At 39.9% G+C, this 26851-nt stretch overlaps 1 protein-coding gene and 1 long non-coding RNA gene across 3 annotated transcripts in view; one reads left to right on the top strand and one right to left on the bottom strand.

The window, feature by feature from the left end:
- BAIAP2L1 (BAR/IMD domain containing adaptor protein 2 like 1) overlaps positions 1 to 26459 on the bottom strand; it is a 32541-nt gene extending 6082 nt beyond the window's left edge. For both annotated transcript variants that reach the window (XM_085074642.1, XM_085074643.1), the window contains exons 1-6: positions 26269 to 26459; positions 18024 to 18099; positions 15161 to 15247; positions 1702 to 1763; positions 1536 to 1607; positions 1081 to 1218 (exon numbers count right to left, since the gene is read on the bottom strand). In XM_085074642.1, coding sequence (XP_084930768.1) covers positions 1081 to 1218; positions 1536 to 1607; positions 1702 to 1763; positions 15161 to 15247; positions 18024 to 18099; positions 26269 to 26319 — 486 coding nt within the window. In that variant the 5' untranslated portion in view covers positions 26320 to 26459. The remainder of the gene's footprint in view (positions 1 to 1080; positions 1219 to 1535; positions 1608 to 1701; positions 1764 to 15160; positions 15248 to 18023; positions 18100 to 26268) is intronic.
- LOC146430731 (uncharacterized) lies at positions 10759 to 16661 on the top strand. The gene is made up of 2 exons (XR_014855095.1): positions 10759 to 12482; positions 16363 to 16661. It is a non-coding gene; the product is annotated as an uncharacterized LOC146430731 (long non-coding RNA).
- Positions 26460 to 26851: the final 392 nt, after the last annotated feature.

The following is a 26851-nucleotide window of genomic DNA, read 5'->3' as shown; positions in this document are numbered from 1 at the left end:
CCCTGAGTTTTATTTGATGCTCTATCCAATTACTTAAGTAAACTCCAAAAGCCTTAGAAAAAGCTTTTGGAAAGGCAGGGTAGGATAGGGTGGCTCTACTTCTAAATACCTCTCTTTTCCTACACATGTCTGACTTCCCTGATCTTATCAGGTAAATGTATATTGTCCCTACAGACAATCAACAGCCTATTTGTTTAGGGGCTGTGAGGGAAGTGTGTGTGTGTGGTGTGTGTTCAAATTAGACTAATGACCTTTGTCTGCTCCACAGCAGCTGCATTTATTCACACAAAGCTGTGATGAATCTCTACTTCATTTAGGAGGGCGGGAAATGAGTTACTAAAAAGACTAAACTATATTTATCTGAGATTACAAGGATTCATGGCTAAACTGTGATTAAATGTTAATCCTTGAACTCTCAGACCCAGAACCTTAATAAAACCCCTCAACTGTTGTGAATGCAGTTTAAAAGATAGGCAGTAAGAAATAGGAGCTACTGTTACCTATGTTTACTGTGTTTATGCACAAAGCTTTATTTGAAAATCAAAATAAAAAGAGATGGAGAAAAAAGATATAAGCTATCACAAAGTACAAGTATCGTGCAAATAAAAATATCAATGGTGAGTATTTTTGGAGAGACACATGACAATGAGAATCTGATTTACTAATTTTAAAACAGTTTCTCTTCAGTGTCTTGCCATTTCGGATTTCACCTCAAGATGGCAATGCTGGATTAAGGGCAGCAGGAAAGGCAGTAACACAAGCTGGCACTGCCTACTTAGGGAAATTATAGCAAATTACTACTGAATTTGCATGGCTTAGCTGACTCCCTGTGTAAAACTGCATCAAGGTGTAGTTACAGAGGTACTTTAAAAAAATTAATTATTGTTCAAGGGATGAAATCTAGGTATCCGAGCAGAAGTGTCTGAATATGTACAGTGGAGCACTGAGAGCTCAATTGCAGCTGCAATGCAAACTCTAGGAGTGCCTTTAATACAATCCAGCTTGGAGGAACCATAAACATTTTCTGTTGACCAGTTCTTGTACAGAAAGAAAGAAACAAAGAAGAGACAGTGCACTGACCTCCATTTCTTTATGCTCATACTTGGTTACATTTCGTGATCCTTGGCTTTTCCTTCTGATTTTTTTCAGCTCAGCCTGAGACTTCTCTAAAGAATCCAGTTTGCTTCTGTGTTCAGTTTGGTACCTTTTTAAAGTTGCCTGCAATCAAAGCATTTACATCTTCTCACAATGCACTCAGCCATGTAGCTGGGGCTAAAAAGCATTACTGTGATCTCTGAGATATCTCTCACACCAAATGAGTTCAGCAATTGCTGTAGTTTTAAGGAGCTATGAAGTCATACAGGAGTTTCCTTTTTAACTTAAATTAAGCATGAAAATTTTGCCCATCTTTATGTATCTAAAGTTAATTTCTATTAAAGTTCATATCAATTAATTAAATCTTGGGAAACAACATCTAAAAAAATTCTTTGACTAGCAACAGACAAAATACGAGTTTTAGAATTGAATGTACTTACAGTCATGTATTTTACATCCAAGTCTGTTTTCTTCTCCAGTTCAGATATAATTTCTTTATGAAATTTTTTGAACTTTAAAAACAAATATATTATGGGTTATTAAAAACTGGCAAAAGCAATTTATAATTTCACAAGCAAAATTAATTTGAAGAATCATTTAACTTACACTCTCCTCTAGACTGTCATTAAGTTTCTTGTGTGTTCTTGAGATTTCTACCAGGACTTGGCCTGTTGATAAACACACAGACATGTTAGTTTCTTTCTTAGACTTCTAAAGTTCGTTAACAAAGAGCAGTAATAAAATACATTTGACTAATATACTCATTAATGGTTATATTTAAAAGGGATAGGAAATTTCTAGCCGTTGCTCATCACAGCAGCTGAAATAAGTAACTCTCTCTGGCCAGAGACAAACCAAGCAGTTCATAAGTGATAGAAGAATAACTAATCATGCATTGTTATGCAGAAGGGACATGGAGTGCCAGACCAAATAAATACTTCCTTCTCTCCAGAATAGCTCCTGTTGGTTTAGTAACAGCCTTTCTTCTTGCCAAGTCAGAGAATAGCACACAAGTTGTTACTACCCAAATAGCTGCTATCCATTTCTTAATCTAAAAATTAAGCTTCAATGTTTTTTAACTTACTGCACCTTCAGAATCAACAAAGCAACCTTTCACTTCCTGTCAGCACACCTGCTAAAACAGACCTGATCCACACCCTGAGGAATTCCCACCTGTATGGCACTAACCAATGGCCAAGGCAAAGCAGATTCCTCAGCATCCCTCAACACACCCTGAATATCCCGTTCTGCTCTGCTGTCTTGCAGCCCAAATTTACACAGCTCACTCTGAACAGCGAGCAGTTGAAAGCTGAACTGTTCCATTTTGCTCTAGGAGGATATAGAGGAAACTCCCCTCGATCTTTTGGGTGTGGCTGGATGTGCAAACTGCGGGCTGGTGCTGCCCTGTGTGCAGCCAGCCACATCCCCATGCCTGCTGCTCGTGGCCACATCAGCCCCACTCCCTTCTGTGCCCTGGCACAGGCACAGCGAGTGAGTGCCAGCCCAGCCTGGGATTGCAACACCCTGCTGAGGAGAGCAGCTGCCAGGGCCCAGTTTGATTTCACCCACATCGATCAGCCAAATGCTACCAGATCCCCAGCAGGAGCTGCTACCAAAACTGGAAGTGTTGGGACCATGATGAGAGCCACAAACTGGGCTGCATCTGGAAGCCTTGACTGGAGGTGTGTTTTCCAGGCACTCCATTTGCAAGGCAGGACTGGCAGGTTCAGTGTGGCAGCTGGTTCCCTGGCACACCTCCTCCAGTGATCCTTGTATCCCTCAATCACCTTGCAGCTGTCCCACCTGTATTTGTCACACAGGTACCTGTAGTTGTGCTGTCCTTGTGCACAGACAGGGCTGCAGAGTGACCCACAGTTCTGTAATTCCTGCACATCACTGCCATTCACTGCATGGGACTGTGTGTCCCTCCTGTTTGCTATCTCATGTGATTCTAGTTTCCTTTTTTCAAGTTAAAAAAGAAAGGATGCATTAATTGCTCAACATGGCATTGTATGAATCTTGTTTTCTACCATCCATATTCTTTGAGAACCCCTGAGTCAGTCAGCAAAGACTTATCACCCTGAAACACTTCAAATCCTTCAGCTACTCAGAAAAGCTCCCAAAAGATCTAGATAATTACAAAATTTGGTTCAATTAAATGAATGGCAGAATTCTTCATGAGAACCTTCTCATCTGCACAGAAATCCAAACCTGTCACCCCATAGTGCAGGTTGGTGATTTGGTAACCTTCTCACATAAGGCAGAAGCATTCCCATAGTGCCTGGATATGTGTTACCACCTTTCTCCCTTCTGCTTTGTCATTCTCCAGCTACATCATCTCAAAATCCTTTGAGTTTCTTTGAAATGGGAACCACATCTCCTGTGAAGCAGTATGACACAGCAGAACTTTAACTAAATCTTATAAAATGTGGTTCTGCATTATTGTTTATGGGGAAACATCAGGTGGTACAGCAAAAACCACCTGTGTCCCTCCTGGCTTTTCAGGAATCCCTCTTTGTGCCCAGTGCCCACCCTTACCTCTCTTTGCACAACAGACTGCAGCACATTTAGAGGAAAGAAACAGAATTCAATGAGAACAGACAGCCCCTTGACTAGCAAGAAAAAGGAATTCCCACTCAGGATGGGAAAGGGCAGAGACAGAGGAGTGCTTTATTTTTTTTAAATATGTGTAATTTTTCTGTGTCCTGTACAGCCCCCAGAGTGCTGTGCTTCTTTTGTTCGTATTTAAAGTTGCTGGTGACTACAGCAATATAAATAGTATGAGAAGTGAGAGGTGGTATTGTAATTAGTTGCTCAGGTGCAATAGAAAAGTAAACACAATTAGTTACACAAACACTTGAAGTAACGGAGGTGAGCTGTGTTATTTAAAGGCTGCAGAAGAGAATGCACTTTAGTTCCTACTGTTTCTGTTTTAACAACTCAAAAGATACATTTTAGACTCTAATTAGCTTTACAAGTTAGAAGAGTTTCGTGAATACTTATCTACAACTTAAAAAGGAAAATGTTGATTAAAGAAAGCAGGAAAAAATATCAAGAAATACAACTAAAATTACAAAGTTTGTTTGATTTTTTACATACACAGACTAGAATGCTGTTTAGGAAGTTACAGAAATTGAGGGTGAGAACTGGAACGGCCCTCAAAATAATTACCCTCATAGATTGCTGTGCTTTTAAAACAAACTTATTCTCCCTCAGTGTAAAAACCCCACTCTGAGCAGCATCTGCCAAGGCAGAGCACTGAGCTAATCCTTGGCAGCTCCTCAGCCCAACGCCGGCGCTCCGAGCAGGACAGACATCCAACAAGGCTGGGCATTGACTCAGCTCTGGGGCTCCCACCCTCCCTTCCTGCAGCCCTGCCTGCCACCTCAGCTCCATAAAACACCCATTCACCTGCGGCGGCGCGAGTGGAAAACCTGACGCACACAGCGTTATTTTTGCCTCGCACCCACTGCAGCCTCCTAGCTGAAAGACTGGGAGTGCTGGGTTGGAAACAGGATTTTTCATCTCTGTTACAAAAAAAATACTGCCAAAACATGTCCTGAAAAGAACTTTGAAAACGACACTTCCTTCTGAATGGTTTGTGCTGGATTATTTTACGAGTTTATTTTAGAGTGTTCCAGAACACTTTTAAACAGCGTGTTTAGATGTGAGTGACTGTGTCCCTAATTGCAGTTTTTTTCCTCTCAACCAGAGACTCCCTGTACTGTGCATCAGGCAAAAGTCATATTTATACTTATGTATATATATACTTTATACTGGGATCTCCTCCCTGCCACCAGGAATCCACGGCACTGCATGTACTGACTCACCTATTTCATTTCCCCTTTCAAAATGTAGATTCAAGACATGAAAGGAAGCCATAGTAAGCACACTCTGATCTATTAAGATTTAAATTATAGAACAGATTCTGCACTTTGAATAAATAGAGAGCATTTTCACAGTGAACATATACCATGTTTTTTCCTGCCAGTTTAAGATAATGGGTTAGTCCCACTTAGATGGTTCTCCTGAATTAATTCATACAAGGAGACAAGTTTTTGTAGAAGACTAATTCAGGAAAGACAAAACAACCCCTAACCTTCATGGAACAGTGACCAAGTAGAATGGAAATTAACCAACTTCAATATAATACTTGGATTTTAAGCACCATGGTGAGTTATAGAATAGCTCTAAGAAAGACAGTGGATTACTCTGGATTAATAGCAGCATAACCTATGGCCAGGCTCTTGCAAAAAGGTACATAAGGTGAAGACAAACATGTATTTCTCACATTAAATAAAATATTCTGCTATATATTAAAGGTGATTATTATTAGGTTTTATATATATTGGAGCTTATAATACCTGAGAACCAAATATTAACCTTGTCACCATTTATTGGCAAAGCCCAAACCTATCAAACATAATGACATGACCAGAGCACATGATGACAGGCCACTTAAATCCCATTTGTGGCAGCCATCATGTAAACTTGAATCAGTTTTAGGCATCATATTATGCAATGAATTAATAAACCAAACCACTGGTCTTGATGATAAACATAACTATTAAAACACTTGTCTTTCAAAGATACTTTTTTCCTGCTTTCCATCTCCCCACACCCTGAACATGAAATCTTTGTGATTAAATAAAGTAGGTGTACATTAAATATTCCCACTTTGTTTTAGAAAACAAAAAAGTAGTTGTAGATGTTCACAGATACTTGCTCTGATATTTTGCTGTTACCTTAGAGGTGCACTGTAGGGAAGAGAAACAAGAATCTCTTTCAGAAAAGGGTTTTGGGGGAACATCTCTAATATCTTGAACAACTTAAAAATCAAACAAACATTCCCCATATGCAGTTCTTGAAACCATGTCTCATAATACAGCTCCACTCTGATATAGGACCATGAACAGTAATGGTTCCATGGTAAATTTATTTCAGTTTCAAATAGATCCAGTGCACACTTAGAAAGATCTTTTAAGCTGAAACTTCAGGAATTTGTGGAATATTTTTAGGCTTAACCAAGACTGTTGGTTGTATTTACATTTTCTACTGAAAAGGTATTACAGACTAGAATTCCATTAATGATATTGGTTTTCCTTAAAAAACAAAAAACAAAAAACATGAGCCCAAAGAGTGCAACAGTCATTTTTTCATATACAGCATCCCCTGTGCAAGGAAATACAAGGAAAGCAATTTCCATCAGAAAGACTCATGGTGAGGCCAGAACTTCTGCTGCAGTTACACTTCAACCTCACTGTTTGCGCTGGCTGATTGTTCAGGTTATTTACCTTTTCACCTTGTGTTGACTGTTCTTGTGAAATCTAGAAGAATTTGTTCAAGTTAGAAACAGAAATGGAACTCAATCAATAGAGTTCTGTCATAGAAACAAGTATCAACAGCCACCAACAGAATCACTTAAACTTTTAAAATACCAATTAGCCACATTAGAATCAATAAGAGTATTAATTGCATCAGCTTACTTGAAATATACTTCAATTTTGTTTTATTTAGAGGAGGTTGCTCTTGAAAATTTTCAAGTCTCTTAATAGTGAGACTTTCTTAGATGTCTGGGAACAGGCAAAATTCTTAATTATATCACTCATTTACCTCCTGTTGTCCTGTTTTGTATTCAGGGCAGGTCGATTAACTTTGTGTCTTACAGATGAAGCCACATAATTATTTATATTAAACAGGAGAATGAAAGGCTGAGTCAAAGCTGCACATGGAGACAGTATAGTCCAAGTGTGTTATTAGATGCTGTTGCTGGCGAGATGCTCTTTCCTCCAAGTCACCCTCTGCCCAGAAAAAAGGCATTTATGAAATGGGAAAGTTAGAAACAAAGTCCTTTGAAAATTGTAGCCCCCAGGAGGTAGTAAAATAGGAAGTTTCAAAGGAATACAGTATAACAAATAAATATGATTGAACAAAACATCTGCTAAACTTCAAACGTGTTAAATTTATCATTCTTTGATCGGAAGGATTTAATTGTGCAACAGCTGCTTTAAAGAAACCAAAAAGCTTTAATGGAATTTAACATGAAGGAAGAAAATCATAAAGGACAAAATAAAGTAAAACTCGCCCAGCTCTAAGTGCACTTTTCTTTTGATACAATTTGTCCAGAATGCTTTGAAATGCTCCCCCCATGTGCAGAATTAATGGTAATATGCACATAAATCAACAGGACTAGGTCAAGTCTGCCTTTCCTTACTGCATCAGCGAACATGGAATAGGAAGCCAGGAGTAAATCTCCCTGTAGTTCACTTTACAAAATGGCATTGACACATGACCATTCAGTGCCATTTTGTGAAGGTGACTGCAGAAGGTGAAGGGGAGGAGAAAGAAAAGAATAAAGCCTTTAATCAAGAAAGGGGAAAGAGATTTTAAAGTATAGTAAAGTATTTTAAGTCCACTCTACATGATAGATATAGTGCCATGAGGCAGCTAGAGCCATACATAAAATCTGTAAATAAAATAAAAACAGAAGCAAGGAGAATGCATTCTAAATGGCATCCTGAGATTAATTTTAAAATTTGCAGAGGTCTCACTAAGGTTGTGAACAACAGAAATGTCTCTGCGATATAACAAGCAAACAAATAAGTTAATTTAAAACAGATTAAGGGTTAAGGAAAATGAATAATTACTTTACAGTGTCATTGATACAGAAGAGATAAACAGTCCTGCAAGATACCTAAGTAGTCTAAGTATCTTGCCTCCATGTCCAGACAAAACCAGTAAGCAATAAATAGGATTGTGCAGGACATTGTGGCTAATTTTGTGGATTGGGCACTGATGGTGTTGGGATTGCTGAACTCCCAGTGCTTCACTTGCTCCTTCTCTTAGGACTTCACTGCTGTGTTCCTCTCATGGCTCCAAAGGGAAAAATGTATTCTAGCCCATGCTGATTCTGATGTGTCTTTGACCACAATCAAATCTTCATCTGCTTCATGTGAAAAAAAAACCCCAAACCCAACCCAAATAAGCCTAAAACTCTGGCCTCTGTTTTCATCCAGTCAAATTATTTCTTTCCAGCCATATCAGAACCCACACACTTGGCCAGGAGTCCACAGCTGCTTTACCCAGCACAGAGAATTTTCTAGGCACAACATTCTTCTGTTGGACCAAAGGGGACTCTTGGCATTTTACTTTAACATCAAATGCTCTGCACTAAGTTCTGTCTTTCCCAAATATTAGCTTTATTTTGCAATGTCCATATTTGTCTGTGCATATATAACATACAAGTGCCTGTCTATCTCTCTGACACATACTTGGCAATACTCTCTTGAACACTTCCCTGTCATTAGGTTACACATTGCTCTCAGCATGGGAAATAAAATCAAAGAATCCTCTTATCCGAAGATCCTTTCCCCATTTTATAATTAGACAAACAATGAAGGAATAGAGCATGGTTCATTTGTACTCTAGTAGCCTAGCACCTCTTATGCTATAATTTCCTTTTGTAGTCCAGGATCAAAACTTTTTAGTCACCTTTTTCTTGTCCTAAAACTTCATTGCTGATCATGTGAAATAATGTAGGACCAAACAACAAAGGACTTTCCTAGTAAGTAAGACACAGAATTTTAATTATTTGAATTTCTTTAAAATTTTGGGATATTTAAGTATTAAAAGGGTTAAAATACTCCTCAGCTCTTTATACCTTAGAAAGTCTATGCCTCTTTATAAGCCATATTCAGTTTAACCCAAGGATCAACTTGATTTTTAAATATACTTTATTAAGACTAAAATTAATGCCAAATTCTTTCAGCTGGACACAGGTGATTTTGAAAGGACTACAGAATTCATACCATGCGATAAAGTGGGCAATGAACTACTAATCCATTAGCTATTCCCACCTAAGACTTGACAAGAGTGAAAACTTATGAGATTAACAAGACCATTACAATTTCCAGTTACTCTTGAGTTTGTTCTTGGTGTGATGCTGCTATTTTCCTGTTTTAAATGGAACAAAAACATTAGCTCACATTGTATTCTAAAGAGGAATGTGACCTTTTTGCAGATTCAGCAAAGTTCAATCTGCAGTCTAGTTTCCCCCATTTCTCCCAAGATGTTTTGATCTCTTAGTCAAAAAAAAATTCAGAGATTAGAATTTTTTGAAACATACTATATCATTGAACAGATGTTAATTAACATGAAATATTCAGCTTGTCTCAGATGATTGGTAAGCACAGAAACTAAATTTTAATGTTAAAAAAAGGAAAGGAAAAGCATATACTATGTAAATAATGCATGAAATATTACAAACTTGTTTTTCCACCTGTTACTCCATTACTAATATATATGAAGTCTGCTGCAGGCATTTTTTTTTACCCAAACATATAAACCCACAATATATTAAGGTTTGTATGTCAGAGACTCATCTTTCATAGGGCCTTGGAAGCCTTATATACAACAGCTTTTCATACCTGAGCTGCAGTGGTGTGCAGTGACTTGTAATCTTCACCCAAGTCGGGTGCAGGGAAAATAAGTTACAATACAACCACAAGCCTGCACTTGCCTGGATGAAACCCTGCTGGTTTTAGGCAGATTAGTTAAGGAAGATCTTTCAAGAGAGCTAATCTCTGTTTTACAGCAGGACTGGAACAAACAAATCATGCTAACCAGCAAAAATTGAAGTTTTTTATGGGTTTCCAGTACCAGAGAGGGTAAATATTTAAGTCATCATTATAAATGTTACATGAAATGCAATAAACCACAAGGAATCACTGCAACTTTCATTACAGCATTTTGGAACTGCCACTGAGTTTTACAGTCTTAGCAGTGTCCAAAAAAAACCCAAACGAAAAAATCCCACACCCAAATTGAGGCAAAAGTTTTGATAAAAGTCTTTTTCTCAGAAGTCTGAGACAATTGGTTTTGGTTCCCTGCCCTGCCCCCTGGGATTGTTAGTGACATCTACAATGGATACTGGACTATTTTTTTGTTGAGAAATATTATATCAGGAAGAGCTGACTGTACAAACTAAATATAGTTAGACTTTCACTAAAGGATTTAATAGCTAGTTACAAATATGACGTTATTTTCTTCACAATGTTGTCATTTTCCATTTTTTTCCTCACTGAGAAGACAATCAAGCACATTTTCTCGACAGAGACTCTCAGGCTTATTTCACCGGGGGCTGGTGGTGAGGAAAGGCTGTGATTGCTCAGCATCCTCAGCTCAGAGATGGGAGAGAGAACAACCTCCTGCCCTGAACGAGCCCCTGGGGCTGGTGCTGTGCTTGGGTGGGCTCAGGCCTGGGGGAGCACACAGAGGGCCAGGAATTACTCCTAATTAGACCTAGCCACAACCCAGGAAACATTGCAGGGACACCCAGGTGAGGTCCAGGTCCTTTTCCAAGGTTCTCACTGCAAGATGAAAGATGCGTGTGAGGCTCATGTGAAATTTAAGTGCCCCAGCATAGTGAGAAATTCCTTAAGGACTCCCTTCACTATTTCCTCAGGCCTTTGAGGCACAGCATGAAGATATCAAGACACTCATTGTAGGTGTTTTGAATATGTATTCCCCTGGAGGTGTGTGCTCAGCAGTATCATTATGGGTTTCTGTGCTGGAGCCCAGTGTTGTGGCACACACACAGGTGCTCTAGAGCTGCAGGTGCCAAGACACCTTGGCTGCTGCCATCACACCCACCCTGCACAGAGCCACCCTGGGCAGGGCAGGGCTGCACACTGCAGGAGGGTTCTACCCCACCTTAGCACTGACTGAAAACAGGAGCATCAGCTCCAGTTCATAGGGTACTGTAATGCTGGGGCAGGTGGGGAATAAAATATTAAGACTGACTGAAAAATGTAACCTATTATCTAACTTAACATGAAAAAATAGCTGGAAAAAATCACTGAAATCCAATGAATATCAATCTTCTTTCCTTCCCCTGGGGTACTGCAATGGTTACCAAAGGCTTTGTGTATTTTTTCTTTTCTGTTTCCTCCCATCAACCATTTCTAGAACCAGAAAATTTGTAGCTTATCTGGAAGTCTTCATAACAAAATTTACAACAATATAATTCCATACAGGACAAACCTTTTTTTGAATAGTTCTGTAAGAGCAAACTGCTGTATCCATTTTTAGATACATTCTTTATGTTCAGTAAGGAACCCACCTCATGTTCAGTGTGTTTCTTGATAGTATAATTTCTGGTTTATATTCTGTCAGGGAAATCTTCTAGAACTTACACCCAAGACTGGCTCATCTTCCACCTTTCTTACAGCAGATTGGAGGTCTATATAGCACAAGCCCAGAATGTTATTGTAAAACTGGAAGATACAAAACCTTATTCCTGAAAAACCCCACAACTGCTTTCTATTTCCCTTTCCCTGTGTAATTTCCTTTTATAGCACCGGAATGAAGTGGCTTCTTCAAATGAAATTCCATTATAAATATAGTAGAAGACTAATTTATTAATGCTCCCTATGAAAAGCTGGCCTGATTTTAACTGCTTAAACTGCAGCCTCTAAGCTGCTTTCCCAGAAGTTTCCACCAGATGAGGTGCTAAAGGCTCTATAGTTGCTGGCACACTTCACCTTTCTTTCTATCCAACACCATCTATTCCAAAGGCAGCACAGTGATTCCACAGAGGAGATGCCATGGATGCAGTAAGGTGGGACAAGGTGACAGATCTCTCCTCTTCAGCTGAAATGAGCCGGAGAAGGAGAGTGCAAGGTGTCATCTTTCTAAGTGAAATAGGATTCCAGCTGACAGGGTCAATGTATATGTGTTAAAGTGAGCCAACAGCTCTCTCAATTTAGTTCCATTGATCAAGACCATGCAATGCAATATTTTTCTTTCTTCTATTCTGACAAGCAATTAATAGTTTGCGCTCCTTAGTTCTTGAGCAACAAGCTCTGGGTACAGACCCATAATGTAATTGTGGGTGACTGCTGTAGATACTGTTGCTACACAACAAACTAAGTGGGACTTTACACCCACAACGTAAAATCAGATGTAACTACAATAACTGGCAGGTGCTGGAGAAGATAGCTGGGAAGATATGAGGAGCAGTATTCCATTGGCAAGAAGGAACTTCCTGATTCCTTGTGCAAGTGAAGGCTACAGAGGCAGCCTGTGTTACTAGAGGAGATTTAATTTAAATTATAAGCACTAAAAATCGACATGACAAAGCCTCACAAGCCTGTGTTTTGGGCAAGACAAAAACAATTAGCAACACGTGAAAGTTACTGTTTTAACACCGAGGTGAAGTGTCTATGTGAAATTGGTTTTAGTGCATTACAGAAACACAGCATTTTACTGTGCTGGTGTGGTATGCTGAAATTTGAATAGTAAGAAATCATAGCATTTTTAAACATGCAGTTTCTTGTTTTCTATCTTTTCTTCCTAGAGGGATTTCCAAGAGGTGCCTAGGAAAAAAGGTATGCAAATTCCATATTGCAGAATAACTTGAACCACATAAATTCACATTCTGTTCTTTCAGTGCTGATAACCAAATCTGAGGGATTACAAACTGAGAAACTTAGGGAAATACAAAATTAGAAAGAATGTTGACTCAATCAACTCATCCCTTATTCATAAGGACTGTGTTATGACTGCAGTACATTCTTCTACTTCCTCAATTTACTTAAATTATTCTGTATTAAAATAATTCAGAGAGCTTCAACCAGACTTGAAAGATAGAGATGCTTAGTACAAAAGCTCTGAATCAGCTGGAATATCCAGATTTCCTTTTCATTCTTCTGCTCCAATCTCATTCAACAGAAGAAAGCATTTTTTGGCATTTTTACTTAACTTTTTTTCCCCATGACTTCTCCAGTGTCTCTGCTTTCCACCTTCTACTTCAAAAAAATCTCTTTTATTTCTGTTTCTACCTTGCTGTGGGCCTAGGATCCATGTTACTGTCTCATCTCAGAAGACCACATTCTGTATTTCCTGATGAGAAGGCAGGGTTGGCTGTGGTTTAGATACAAATCTTTACACCACATTGGCAGTGAATACGCTCTAGGTCACCCAGCAGGTTTGGGTTTGAACTGTGAAACCACCTTGAATTTGGCAGAGATAACAGAAGTATCATGCATGACAGAGCTGCTAGTGGTCAACCCCTTGTCTTTTGCCAAGTCTAAAGGAACTCATGGATGAGAAAATTCCCCAGGGGCTGCAGCAACTCCCCTGGAGTTATAGGGCCCACGAATGGGCAAAGTGTGATCTGTCCTTACACACCCCATACTGCTCAGCATGCATTACTATGTCATTAAAATACACAAGTGTACAGTAAATACTTTTCTTTTCAAGCAGATACTTTTAGAGACACCTGGGTGTATCACATTTCTTTGGTAAATAGTCCAATATTGTAGCCCAGCTTCACAACTTGTAAGACTTTTCCTTGAAAATGCAAATGATCTCTCACAGACACCTAACCACATTATCCTGCCTTTTCCTGCATTCATTGACTTTCCTTATCTCTAAATTAAGTATTCCATCAGAGAACATATTGGAAGAAATCCAGAGTTACTGTTTTCCTTAAGAAGAATAGATTTTTCTGCAGTAACACTTAAAGCAGAAAGTGAACAGAAAGCAGGGAAGAAAGCCTTGTTTTCTCAATATGGTATATCTTGAAAAAGATTTGTAATTGCAGGATGGAATGCATAGTTTAAGAAAAATATGTTTTCAATCAAAATTCTGTATTGTCCCAAATAATAGGGAAAACTACTTATTTTCAGAAGTCAGCATAAGATTACCAAATAATATTTCCAAACAAGCAGACAATGTCCCACAGGCACACGACAAGTCATAAATCAACTGCTTCCATGCATCTGGCCAACTGCTTGATTGCAAAAACTGTAATTGTGCCTTTTCTGCTATTTCCTAAGACTTTGCATAGCCATTTATTTTAACTTTTGTTCTCTAGTTTACAGCAGCAGCCCAGCTTTCTGTAAACAGCCTGCAAAGCAAACAGAGGGAGCTGCTGGTTAGGACTGTTTGCTCTGCCCTGTTTGCTGTTCCACCGCTCCCAGCCCTCGGCACAGACGTTCACACTCACCCACAAGTGGTTTCAGGACAAACCATAAAAATGTAAGCAGCCACATAGAAACCAGTGGCCTTTCTAGAGGAGTCTGTCCCCTCAATTCTACTTCACCAGAGCTATTGAAGAAAACTCTGCTAAACTATCCTTTGTAAACCCAATTACCGAAATATTGTGAGTTACAGGAGGAGATGCAAGTTACATCACTGGAAGAGTCCTACACTGCCCAGAATCAAAAGTTCAGAGGCAAGACATGTCATGAAGTTATTTTTGTCAAAAAAGCAAATGAAGGCATTAAGCAAATGTTTCCTCTTTGCAGTACAGTTCTTTGTTTTGCAGTGATGTGAGAATCTTTTGTCAGAAATACTACAAATACTTTGTACTCCTTTGCTTAGTGTTGCAATTATACTGCTCAACCTACAAAGGTGAAGTTGTCAAGGTCAAGTGCTGCTGCTGATCTCTCAAATATTCAGAAATTATTTTCAGGACTGTACAGAACTTGAAGTGGATTTATATTAATGTAAAATTAATCCACCTTTGAGTCTACAGTCTCTCTTTCAAAAGCTCAACTAGAAAATAAATATAAATGCACCTGAGAACTTTTAGTGATACGCTTGATCAAAAGTAGTGAAGTAAAACCAAATCCTTCACAATGACACTCAACCAGAAAATTGTTTTAGTTTAGAACTGCTGTTGGACACTAGGACTCCTCATATCAATATTCTGTTGCAAAAGTATTTCAACCTTCATCTCTGCATTAAAAATCAAGCTACATATTTTTTCGTATTTATTTTAGAATTATATGAACTTAAAAATACATGCTTTTGAATTCATCGGCATTTAGATATTCACAAAAGGAAGAAAGAAAAAGGTAATATTGTCAAAACATTATAAATGTCTTGGGAAATAATATGCCTTAAAGGCATCTAATCCCTTCCCATCTGTGTTATATAAGAGTAGAACATACTTTTACTGATCCTTATCTACCTGACATTAGTTCTGTGAACTGCCAGCAGGGAAGCAAAAACAAAGTTTATATTTTGAAGTAATTTTAAAAAATGAGATTTCACTTACCTAATTCTTTAGAAACTGGAGAATCTGCTGATATGTCCCCAATCTTTGCAAGGCTATCATAATATGCTCTTCCAGCCACAACCATAACTGGGGGTGAATGAAAAAAACACAACTGTTAAAAAAAATTAAAATATCTTCCATTTTTATTAATCTATGATCCTATGAAATCTCGTCATTCAGAGCACAGAGAAAAAGAGTGGTACATGGCAACAAGGAAATCCTTCTGTCAGAGAAAGTTACACAAGTCCCTGTGCTCCCTGCTGATCTGTGAAACCAGGAAACAAAGATGGAACACCAGAATTTATTAACAAAGTTTCAGTCTGTTCTTTAGCTCCAGCTTCCATGCATAGCCATGGGCAATCAGCATCTGGTGGGCAGGCTTAGCCATGAGCCAATGGTCAGGACATAACCAAATTCCTTGGTACAGAGAAAACTGTTGGAACAAAACCAAACTGCAATCCCAAACTTCCTGGAAGTGCTGAGGTCTCTTGTGTTGAGCAGAGACAGGAGATGGCACCTGGCTGTGACACCATGGACCTGCAGGTGCCCCAAGGAGATGTGGAGCATCTCAAAAACAAATCCTCATTGCCCTCTAAAGCTGGCAGCTACAGGAACCAATAAGCTCTTAATATACACCACCAAGTTTTCAGTTATTTCCAGTTAATAATTTCCTGGTTAGGGCTGATTTAAACAGCAAAGGCAGTTTTGCTGGAATGAACACAGAAACACAGGATTGAAGCTGCAGGGAGCCCAGTGGGGAGAAACATCTAACCCAGGAAACAGACCTACAGTGGCTGCCTTGCATCTTCAGTGTCTAGAACTGATCTGCACACCACCAAAGAAAGAAATAACAAGGACGAACTGGCGAGCTTTAATGTGAAAAGAACTTATTGAAGTTATTTGTCATAATTTTTTTGTAGTAGTACATTCTTGACCTAAAGTGAAAGTCAAGCAGAGCCTTGCTGTTGACTTTAGAATACTTTTTTTTTCTGAGAGGAATAGAATTGCCACTTATAGGTCTGTATTTTATAGTTTTTAATAGTAAGGTGACATCTTTGGTTACATAACAGCATATTCACTGAGAAGTCTGAAAATTTTCCAAATCAAACAAGGATTGTCTTTGAGGCTCTGTTGCATTAGAAACAGTGATTTCTGTCTAAGCTCTGTCTCACAGGTGCTCTTTATTCAAACTTTCTGAGCAGATGAATTGTACTTCTGATGGAGCAGTGTGCCACCTGTGCAAGAAGATTTGATGCCAGTCCATCTTTTCCTGTGTTTTCTCAAGACAGCCCCAAGTCACTCTTCTAATACAAGCACTAAAAACGGAAGGAAATGTGTGATTTTCCCTATGCTAATCAAGATAAATCAAGAACTCTGCTTGTATATTCCCTTCACCAGGACTGTGGCTTGGAAACTACTTCTGCAGAAAGGGAAGGTTTTTTGACCTTTTGTCCTCAAAATGTAGAAAAATACATGATAAACATATCTGGAGTTCTTGTAAGTTTCATGCTCTCTGTCAGCCTACTCCAACTTTTTTTGGAAAGCTGCGAAGTGTTTGTTTAGCAACAGAGTATCTACTCCTTGTTGCAGATCTATTTACACCACTCAGAACCGATGGTAAAAAGATTAACAATTTATGAGAGTCCAAAGATGACTTTGCAACAGTTGTTGCAACACTGTAAATATTCATTTGAAATTAAGCATTCATGCTAGATATGCCTTATCAGCCAAGCTTCAAGGCAAAAGTAACAAAAGGCAAAATTGTAACATATCAACAGCAAAGTGTGTGAGAAGCAGAACCCTCAGAAACTCTGATAGGAATATTTCAAATGAATATGAAAATACTTGTTATTACTTCTGGTACTACCTGTAATTCCTAAGGTCAGGCACTAGGTAACCACATGTTAATCCATCAACTTAGGCACTACCACAAATAAGTCAGCATTTCCCTATTTTCATCTCCAGCAGGCTTTGGTTTTATCTTTTTCTCAAGCCAGGTCTAAAATTTGCATGAAGAGAGATTTCAATGTCTGTTTGGCTATGCACTACTTCTGCAGTATCCCATTTCTCAGAGGACTGCATTACATGGAGGGGAAAGATGTGCCATAGGCTTTGAGTGAGGCAAAATGAGAGAGGTTTTTACATGGCTTTAATATGGTATCAAGCAGTTTGACAGGTCTGCATGGGGAAATGCAGCAGGCTCTGACAGATCCCACAGTGCAGGCTCTGGCAGTCTGGAGCCCAGTCCTGGAAAGCCTTCTCAGACTCTTTCTGTGAAGTCAATAATGGAAGTAGATAATTATATTCTAAAAAGCTGGAGAGACTGGGTCCTTAGATTCAGATTTATTCATTCTGATTTTGACTCCATGAAAATGATACTGTCAGGATTAGTATGAACAACAACAAAAAGTCAATCCATTCCTGCAACTTGTATTCATTCATGTTGTTCTGTACCCAGGGTTACTTGGGTAGGGATGTGTGTAGGTGAGCAGGAACCGATCTAAGAGTCTGAAATATCTCTGGAAGATATTTTCAGAGAGAAAAAAAATAAGACCTAATTTACATAACTTTGGTTTCTTCCATTTATTATTCCAATGTGGCTTACTTAAACCCACTTTGAGTTTATTTTGCAGGAGCTCTGTGCCTAAGTGTTTGTGATGCAACTTCTCCAGGACAGTGGAAAAATCCCAAAAGACTGGAGAGACTGTACATATATTTGTGTATTTGTGCTTGTTAGCTGGGGTTTTTTTTGCACACATCCAAAGTTCAACTGGGGAATTAAGTTTATACACACCCCTCATATCCAATATGTATATTTAAATGAAGATTAAACATTTCTAAATGTAGCACCTAGAAAACTTACCATTAACAGCTTTTTCATAATTCTTCCCCAGATTTATTAAATTCCTCAGTCCGGGATTGAACTGTTCCATAACATTCTAGTGAAAGAAAACCAAAATTTGTGTTATAACCAAGGCAATTCCCCAGTGGGTATAACTGTTCATTTCAGTGTCATGCAGGTCTAGTTTTAAGTTTCATATGTACAGCATACTACTGGGAAGTCCAGGGATGGATGAAAATTGAAAAATTTGAGAGATGGAGAAGAGCAAAGGATGGAAGAGAAAAGAAACTGAGCATTTAAGATCAACAAATGTGAAAAAAAAGGGTAAACTGTTGCAACAGGGGTAAAAGAAGAATCTGGCTGTTTTCAATACAAAAGGATGTCAAGTGTGTAATCAAAGTTTGTACAAAACCATCTTTTACGGTGATTTTGGACTGACAGAAAAACCTTTATCCACTAATTGTTTTATAAATTCAGACAATGATAACTTTTTGACAATGGTTCAAGATTTGAGTTCTGAATTTAAAACTGCTAGAAAATGAAAAAGGAAAAAATTCACCAGATCTCTGATTCTAGTTTTTCATGTTTTCTGTGTTACAGATGCATGTAGGGAAATGAGTAGTTTTGGGGTTTTTGTTGAGTTTTTTTTCGTTTGTTTGTTTGAAAATTGTGCAAAGCCATGGTTCTTTCAGAAAGAAAATGAAAATGATGACCTTATTTAAATAGAAGGGGAAAAACATCCACTGCAGCTGCTTTCGTTGTTAAATACAATTACTGGATGAAACAACCAGAACCTGAAACCCAGCAGCTCCAAGCATGACTGCCCTCATACCCAGCAAATTCTACAACTGCAGATTCTAGGCCTCCTTTCCCCAGAATCTTCCTCACAAAGCTATAGCCATGACAATGCTCTGTAAAATTATATTGTCCTGGAAAGAAGATCATGGGATACCTGCAGACAACATTCTGTTATTACTGTTTTGATGGCAATACTTTTACGACACAGCTCACTACTGTTCACACAGCAGAGCTGTCAAGTTCAAGGAATTCAAAACAGATGCTTTCTGTTTACAAGAAATACAAGACTCAAGACAAGTGAAATAGTATCAAGCTTTTGTCTGTTGCTCCACTAACAGAATGAAAATATTTATGTTTAGTACACAGGTGGACCCAAAAAGAACAGTAATTCTATCACGTTTGTCTGATTTTCAGGCAAGGTTATGCAGACAGAATTTTATTATTTTTCTAACACAGCACTATACCTGAATTCTGCTGAATATAAAAAGTGAAGAATCAACTCCAATAATACTCTAACAGTCACATCAAGTAGAAATATAGACATTTAAAAAAATATATAAAACTATTAGATTCCAAAACTAGTATAGCATAAATTACATCAAAAGCAGCCACAGAACAACAATACCTGGCCTCGCTGCCTTTGTGTACAAATGAAATGCAACTGGGATTGTTTTCTGGTCTGTCCCATTAAACTCTCACCCACCCAAATGCAATCACTGCAAACAAACCAACTATTGTCCCCAGGCCCTTGATTTGTGTTAACTCACAAACCACATCCAGAAATCATTTGGGAAAGCGTGTTTCAGGTTGGGCCAACAATGCCAAGGGCTATTCTAACAACTTAACAGGATGGATATTCAGGCTCTGGTGTCTGGGAACATCCCTCCTCCTGCCCAGCTCTTTAATTTGCTGCTGTGCCTGTTGCTCTCCTCGTTGCTGAGACACTCTGTGAGACACTTGTTCCAAGGAGCAAGTTGTTTCTTCCTATTTCAACTTTTTGCCATTTCTTCCCAGCTGTGTACTAAAGAGGATGTCTGTTGACTTACATGGAGTCAGTGAATCACAAGGAAAATAATAAAAAGATGAATTAGGGGATTGTTTTAGGATAAAGAGTCCTGTATTTTCAGGGATATGAGGAGAAGAAGGATGTATCATGATGGTGTGTGTCTATGCCAGATAAGACTCCCAATGCCACCCTGAATTGCTACTCTATACTGAAAAAAATTTTCTTGAAAGATTCTGCCTCTGCTAACCTTGTTCCTCAAACCAAAGCATTACAGAGTGAACCCTTATTGCCACCTACCCAAAAATTCTAACAGTAGCATGGAAGTTACTGGTTTTGAAGTACTGATTTTAGGAATGACTGCCTTAAGCATCCAGGAGTAAGATTCCAGTTTTCTTGACATCCTCTAATTCAGATTTCACACAAAAACCAGTGACTGCACCTGTGTCAGTTGTTTTCATTCAGGAGGAAGTGAACAAACCCCAATAAAACGACCCTTAACAGCTCCCCTCTCTGAAGCCAGGCCCCACAGTTCCTGATTTTCTCTAGATCTCTTGATCTATAGCAGGTACTCATGTACAGCAGACACAGCAGGTCCACTGGAACACAGGGAACTCGGAGGAAGAGCTCCAGTACATCACATCTGCTCAGCCTACAGGTAAAACCGCTGGGAAAGGTGAGGAAACAATTTACAGCTCAGTGCCTGCAGCAGCTGGAAGGAGCACAGCTACTGGATCTTTTCTCCATCAGCCCAGGCAGTCTCTGGAAGTGTTTCAGGCTTTGCACTGCCACAGTGGTTGATTGTTAGCAGCACCAATCCCTGGACGTGAACGCCCAAGAAACAGCAAAAACCTTTGCAATGGAAATTCCCCTTTGGAATCTGCTTGGTTTAACACAGTTTGGTTTAGGGGTATTAGCTGATCCTCACAGCACTGTGCAAGGCTCATTTCAGTCAAGGGTTTCTGTTTGGTAGAAAAATTTTACTCTCCCTGACCCCCTTGCCAGGTCTCCAAGATGAACTGAGGAAATAATTCTAAGATTTTTTCCCTTTCATATATTAGAAAAAAAAACATAATATGTGTTATTTTTCCTTACTGAAGACTAGATTCTCAAAGCAAACAGAAAACCTGGCCATGCTTCTAGTGGTCTTTTTATAGAGCTAACCACAGGTAATCACTGGCTGTCTCTGAAGTACTGTCCAGGAAGAAGTATCTAGAGCACTTTATCAAAAAGGGAAACTGTCACAGAGGAAACTCCCTCTTCAGAATTAGGTACAGATTTGATATTGCCAAGACCTTTCAGATCAATTAAAATTACTGTAGTATTTTATTCAGCTTCAGAAGTTACAGGGGACAAGAGCAACTCAAATCAATTTGTACAGCTACTTTTTCTTACCATGTCTTACAGTTTTATAGCTTCTCTTACTTGTAGTCTAAGGAAAAGGTCACAGGAATGAGTGGCACTGAACAGTGCAAAATTTCAAGTCATACAATAAAGCCAGATCTCAAAACTTCTTAAAAAAGGAGGACAGAGGAACAAAGGAAATTTTCTGATCAGGAGAACCATTAATTTATAATTGCCAAAAATCTCAGAAAGTAACACGGTATTTTTATCTGCCAGGGTGTACAAGGATGTGGAGATAGAACCTTTGTCTTAATCCAAATAAACATCACAAAGTGAGAAAGAGCTTGGGAGAGATAAAGTGGTTCACAACACATCATTTGCCTGTACAGTGAGGCACACAAACAGGGCCTCCTAATTGTCAATCGTGTGTCCTATATTCTAGTGACACACTACCTCTCATGAACAGAATAATTAACGAGAAGAGGAGGCACATGATCAGATCCTACAGCTTCTATTATTTAGGATGAATGGAAATAAAGGGAAACATTTTCAAAACAGACAACTGGAAACATCTTTTATGCAGAGACCTTTAGAGTTGGCAAAAGCAACCTTCCAAGGAAAAAAGCATAAGAGAAACCTATTCTGGATGTTTGAGTCACTAAATCCTCATAGAATTTGTTATAGCAGTTGCTCTGTTCCTTTCACCACATGAAACCAGTGTGAGTTACCCAGCCTGGCAGCATGGCTGAAGAGGAAGAAGCCCTGAATTTCCACTTGTTGTGTGTAGGTATTATATCTTCCGCAGTTCCTGATGGTCACATAAACAACGCTAATCTTCAAAACAAATGACAGCCATTGTAAAAGTGCCTTCCTGTAAATGCTCAGCTTTGCTCTTTACTTAAAGACACACCTCGCTGAACAATAGCTCAGCAGGTATGAACACAGCGAAACAATGCACAGACTCCCTGCAGTTTCAACTTTACATCCTGCAGGCACTTTTGCAGGAGTGAGTAACAAGGTATTTGGGTAGAAATCTGAAATTATAAAACTACCAGAGAAAAGTAGATCTTGGTATCTATCATCACTCATATTACCATCACTATAGCTATTCATAGCTAAGCTTTGTATAGCTACTAGTTATTTAGTTTAAATTATTATTTCTCAATTTGAAAATGAGTAAACTCTTTTTAAAAGCCTTTAGTGTTGCCACAGTATGCCTGAGAACCCCCTTGAGAAGATTCAGAAGCTGTACAAAAAGGAAATAATACTACTCTACTGTAGTTGAAGCATTTTGTACATCAGTGCATTTCATCACCTGCTTTAGCTTCTGAAATCCGTAATACAGTTTTTAGAAGGGCACAGTTGAGCCCTCAACATAGCTCATGTTAAGATATCTCATTTGTAAGTTCACTTAATATTATTTTAAAACAGGTTTAACAGAATGGAAAAGAAAAAAATCAAGATGCCAGTGTTTATTCAAAAAGACTAATTCTCATGACTAATTATTAGTCGTCTGGATGGAACATTTCTTGTTTAAGAGAAACATTAACACATCATCCATCAGTGTGTTTCAAATACAAACCTTTTCAGGTTATGAACACTTGCCCAACGATAGACTTGAAGAAGAAATAACTCTAAATAAGGGCAGAAGAGATAATTTGTACTAAGGTGGAACTGGATTTTACACACACACAAACTTCCAAAGGCTCCTCTTTCCCCAGGTTAGATTTATATTGTAGGGATGTAAAGCAACAGCCTGACTGCAGCTTGTGCTGGGACCACAGGTGAATTTGAATTTTGATACAGTAGTTTAAAATAATTTTAAGTATTTTTAAAATAAAGAAACATGGAATGTAGGACTATAAACTGAATTTATCAGATATATTTCCATGATAAAACAATATAGCCTACCAAAATAATTCTCAGTGCCTCTGGGAAAGAACAAAGGCTTTTGTGGGGGAGAGATGTTTTGGGTTCTTTTAAATTTTACTTTAGTTGATAATCAAAATTTCTGGGTAAGATTCACCTGAATACAGAGATATATCTTTTAAACCCAAGATTAGCAACACCAGTCATACCATATCAAGATCTCTGGAAAGCTCAGAGCACAGGAACACCCTGTGAGCTGCCTGCCCAGCCCAGGGCCCATCCAGGCAGAAGGACAGGTCTGTAAGTCAGCACCTTCCTGTTGTGTCCCCTTTCCCCTGCACTCTGTGTATCCAGCCGGATGCCAAAGCAGCTTTCCCCCATTCAGAGCAGAAAACCTGCACAGGCTGCAGTGACACCACATCACAACTCTCCTGTGGTGACCAAGTGACCATCTGTGAGTGAGGGGTCCCACAGTGTCCCCCACATGCCCAGGGAGCTGCCAGGGCAGGGCAGTGTCATACCAGGGAAGCTGTCACCAGGTCCTTGGCAGAAGGGAGGCTGTGGCCCTCTTTAGTCACAGGCTCCCACACCCTTGGGCTTCATTGTGCACGTGCCATTCCTATCATGCGTTAAAGCCATTCTTCAGGTCTTACATAAAGGGTAAATGTCAGCCCCGATTTTGGTGTGCGCACACACATTCGTGAATCATGTTTATTTAGTCAGGTTAGCTAAAAAACATTGAGGTATTCACTTTCTGATGTTGTTGCCAACAGAAAGGAAGGACAAGATAAAAATAAAACGGCATTACTCAGCCACCTGATGACTTCTGTAAATATATTTTGAAGCTTTGTGTAACACAGGTTACTGTGTATTTAATAAATCCAGTGGATTAGCACTGTAAGAAAGAAAAAAGCCCACACAACAACCTCCCCCCAAAAATAGCAGGCCAGCAAGGTATTCAATTTAATTTTCTATTATTTTTCCAGGTCACCCAAAACTTGATTTTTTTTTTTTGAGAAATCTAAATCCTGTCTTTGGTCCTGCAGCACAGATGCCATCACTGCACCCCACTGAATTGGTTTCCTCAGACCAAGCCTTTCTTCTTCCAGGTAGAAGAAGCACAAACACTGCTCAGGATTTTATCCATCCCAGCACAGTGTTTCAGGCAGGGCATTGCTAGGATGGCACAGGCAAGAGCAGAAGTGCCATGAGCAGTACTGAACAAAGGAGAGCACACTCTCCACCCAGGCTGCAGCACACACAAAGAGGTGTTCATTTGTTTTAGATGGGGGAGCTGTGATTACAGTCCCAGCCACTGCTGAATACACAGGCTGCTACTCTCTGCCCCTAAAGGGTAACCAACTTCTTTCAAGATTTCAACTTTGATAGAGAAATATCTGCTTTAAAGTAGACCCTGAATCCATTCTCTATCTGAAGCAGCCTTTATACCTTATCTGGATAAAGTTTCAATTTTTAATGAGGGCAGGGCAGGAGGGTTTCCAGGCCTGTGAGTATGAGCTATGTGATGCAACATGCCAGACCTCTCAAAATACCTACAGAGGAGACATTTCATCACACTGCCAACATTAACTTTGTATTTGTGTTTTTGCTGGGTATTTCAGTCTTAAGGATCCCTTTGAATTAGTTTAAAAAACAAAACTAAAGGGTAAACTTTCCCAGGAAATAAGCACTGAATAACAGGGAAGATTTTGCTATTTAGACTTCTGTCATTCCATTAAAGCCTATTTTAAATTATATCAATTAAAACACACAGGAGATCTTCTCCCCTATCCTCTGTGAAACTGTTTTGACTGCATTCTGAAAGTCAATAGACAGAGTAGAGCATTCCTTTGTTGGCACAGCCCTGAACAGTCAACTTCCCAGGTTTCTCCTCTGTGAGCCTGTATTTACAGGGTGCTCTTGTGAGAGGGGAATTTATATTTGCATATGGCCTTGCCACAAACGTAACTGATACCAAAAAACACCAGACTATTAAAGATTATCTGCTCTAGTTCTAGAGGACAAAATTTGCAGCCAGGTAATCTCGTTTTTTTCAGTAGTTTTGCATGCATTTGATATCTAAGTCCAAAGAAAGTAAACAGCAAATACAACATGACCCCAATATAACTAGACTACTTAAAGGGAGGGGTAAAGTTGACTTGAGTGTGTTGAAGAACAACAAAAGTAACAGCAAAATTTACTCCTAGCAAATGTTTTTGGAAACCTTTAAATTCTAATGACAACATCTTCAGAAATATGAAAACATTTGATAATAAACCAGTAAATTTAGTAAATAGTAAAACAGAACATCCCCTCAGAAAGCTTTCCTTAGGGCTCAAAGCTGCAATTGCAGTGCAGCTGTAAGTTAAATTTGCAAATGCATTCAATCATGCAAATTTGAGTGCTTTCTCTGGTACAACACACTGTACAGAATGAGGATTACAGATCCAACTATGGATTACTTTATTACCCAATTAAAGCATGATTCTTAAGGGAATTTTGCCCAAATAGAACTGGTGTGTTTTGGAAGGACTGTGTTTACAGGGAGAAAGAATTCAGAGCAAGTGTCTGGTGCCCAAAAGCAAAATATTTTTAATTCTACAAATAACAAGGCGTTTTGGAAAGTTTAAAAGCCTACCAACATGAATCGAACTACCCACAGCAGTCGGTGCTTTGGGGCTGTGCTAGGGTTCACCATCATAAATCTGATTATCAGCTCGGGACGCTGGCAAGCAACTTAATTCAGCGTTAAGCCATTTTTAGGGTCTGGCCCGTATGAAGAAACGGTTCAAGCAGAGGACCACAACCACGAGGATCTCCAAACCACCTTATCACCCAAACACACCGAGGGAAATGAGGGCTGGCTGTTTGCTGGAGAGGGAGGAACCGGTCGGGAAGGCTCCTTGTCCCCGGGCTGCCGGCAGAGCCCCGCTGGGATGGGGAGCAGCCGGACACGGCGGGGCGGGAGGGAGCGGCACGGGCAGGGAGACGGGAGGGGGAGAGCAGGAAAAGGAAAAAAAAAGAAAAAAAAGAAAAAAAAAAAGAAGAACAGAAACGCAAAGAGAAAAAAAGAAGGGAGAAGAAAAGAGAGGGGACAAAAAAAAAAAAGAAAAAAAGAAAAGAAAAAAAAGAAAAGAGAAAAAAAGAAAAGTTTGCTGCGTTTCCGCGTGAGGAGCTCGCTGCCCCGCGCCTCCCGCGGCCCCCGGTGCGGGGCAAAGGTGGCAGGGCTGCCCCTCCCCGCTCCGCACTCACTCTGTACGTGTTCTCCGTCAGCTTGTTCACCTCCTCCGGGTCCCGGGACATGGTGCCGGCGGGCAGAGCTCGGTCCTGCGGAGCGCCCCGGCCCCAGCCCCGCGCAGCTCGGCGGCAGCCCCGGCTCGCCGTGCGCCGCGAACAAACTGTCAAAAACTTGCGGAACCAGCCGGGCAGCGCCGCCGGGGCGAGGCGGGACCTGCGGCCGCGGCTCCCGACGCGGCAGGACTGGCTGGGCTGGCGGGGATGGCGGGGATGGCCGGGCTGGGCCGGGCTGGGCCCTCAGCTCCGCGCTCGGCTCGGCGGGCAGGGCAGGGCGGGCCGGAGCCTCCGCACCGCCTCTACCTGAGCCACGCCCGCCTGCCAGCACCGCCTCCACCTCCTCCTTCTCCTCCATCCTCCTCCTTCTCCTCCCCGCTTCCCTCTCCGGGAGCCCCTGCCCCGCTGCCCCGCTGCCCCAGCGCAGCCCGGGCCCTGTGGAGTCCTTTCAGGAGGCAGCTCTGCTCTGTGCCTACCCCGCAAAGTCGGAGGTAAACTTTTCCTCCCAGTAATTAGGTGAGGGTTCCGTAGGAATTAATTAGGA

Source organism: Lichenostomus cassidix, chromosome 14 (assembly GCF_008360975.1).
Source record: "Lichenostomus cassidix isolate B80296 chromosome 14, HeHo_3.0, whole genome shotgun sequence".
Lineage (NCBI taxonomy): Eukaryota > Metazoa > Chordata > Aves > Passeriformes > Meliphagidae > Lichenostomus > Lichenostomus cassidix.
The sequence above is the reverse complement of the archived record's forward strand: the minus strand, read 5'-3'. Positions and strand labels throughout refer to the sequence as shown.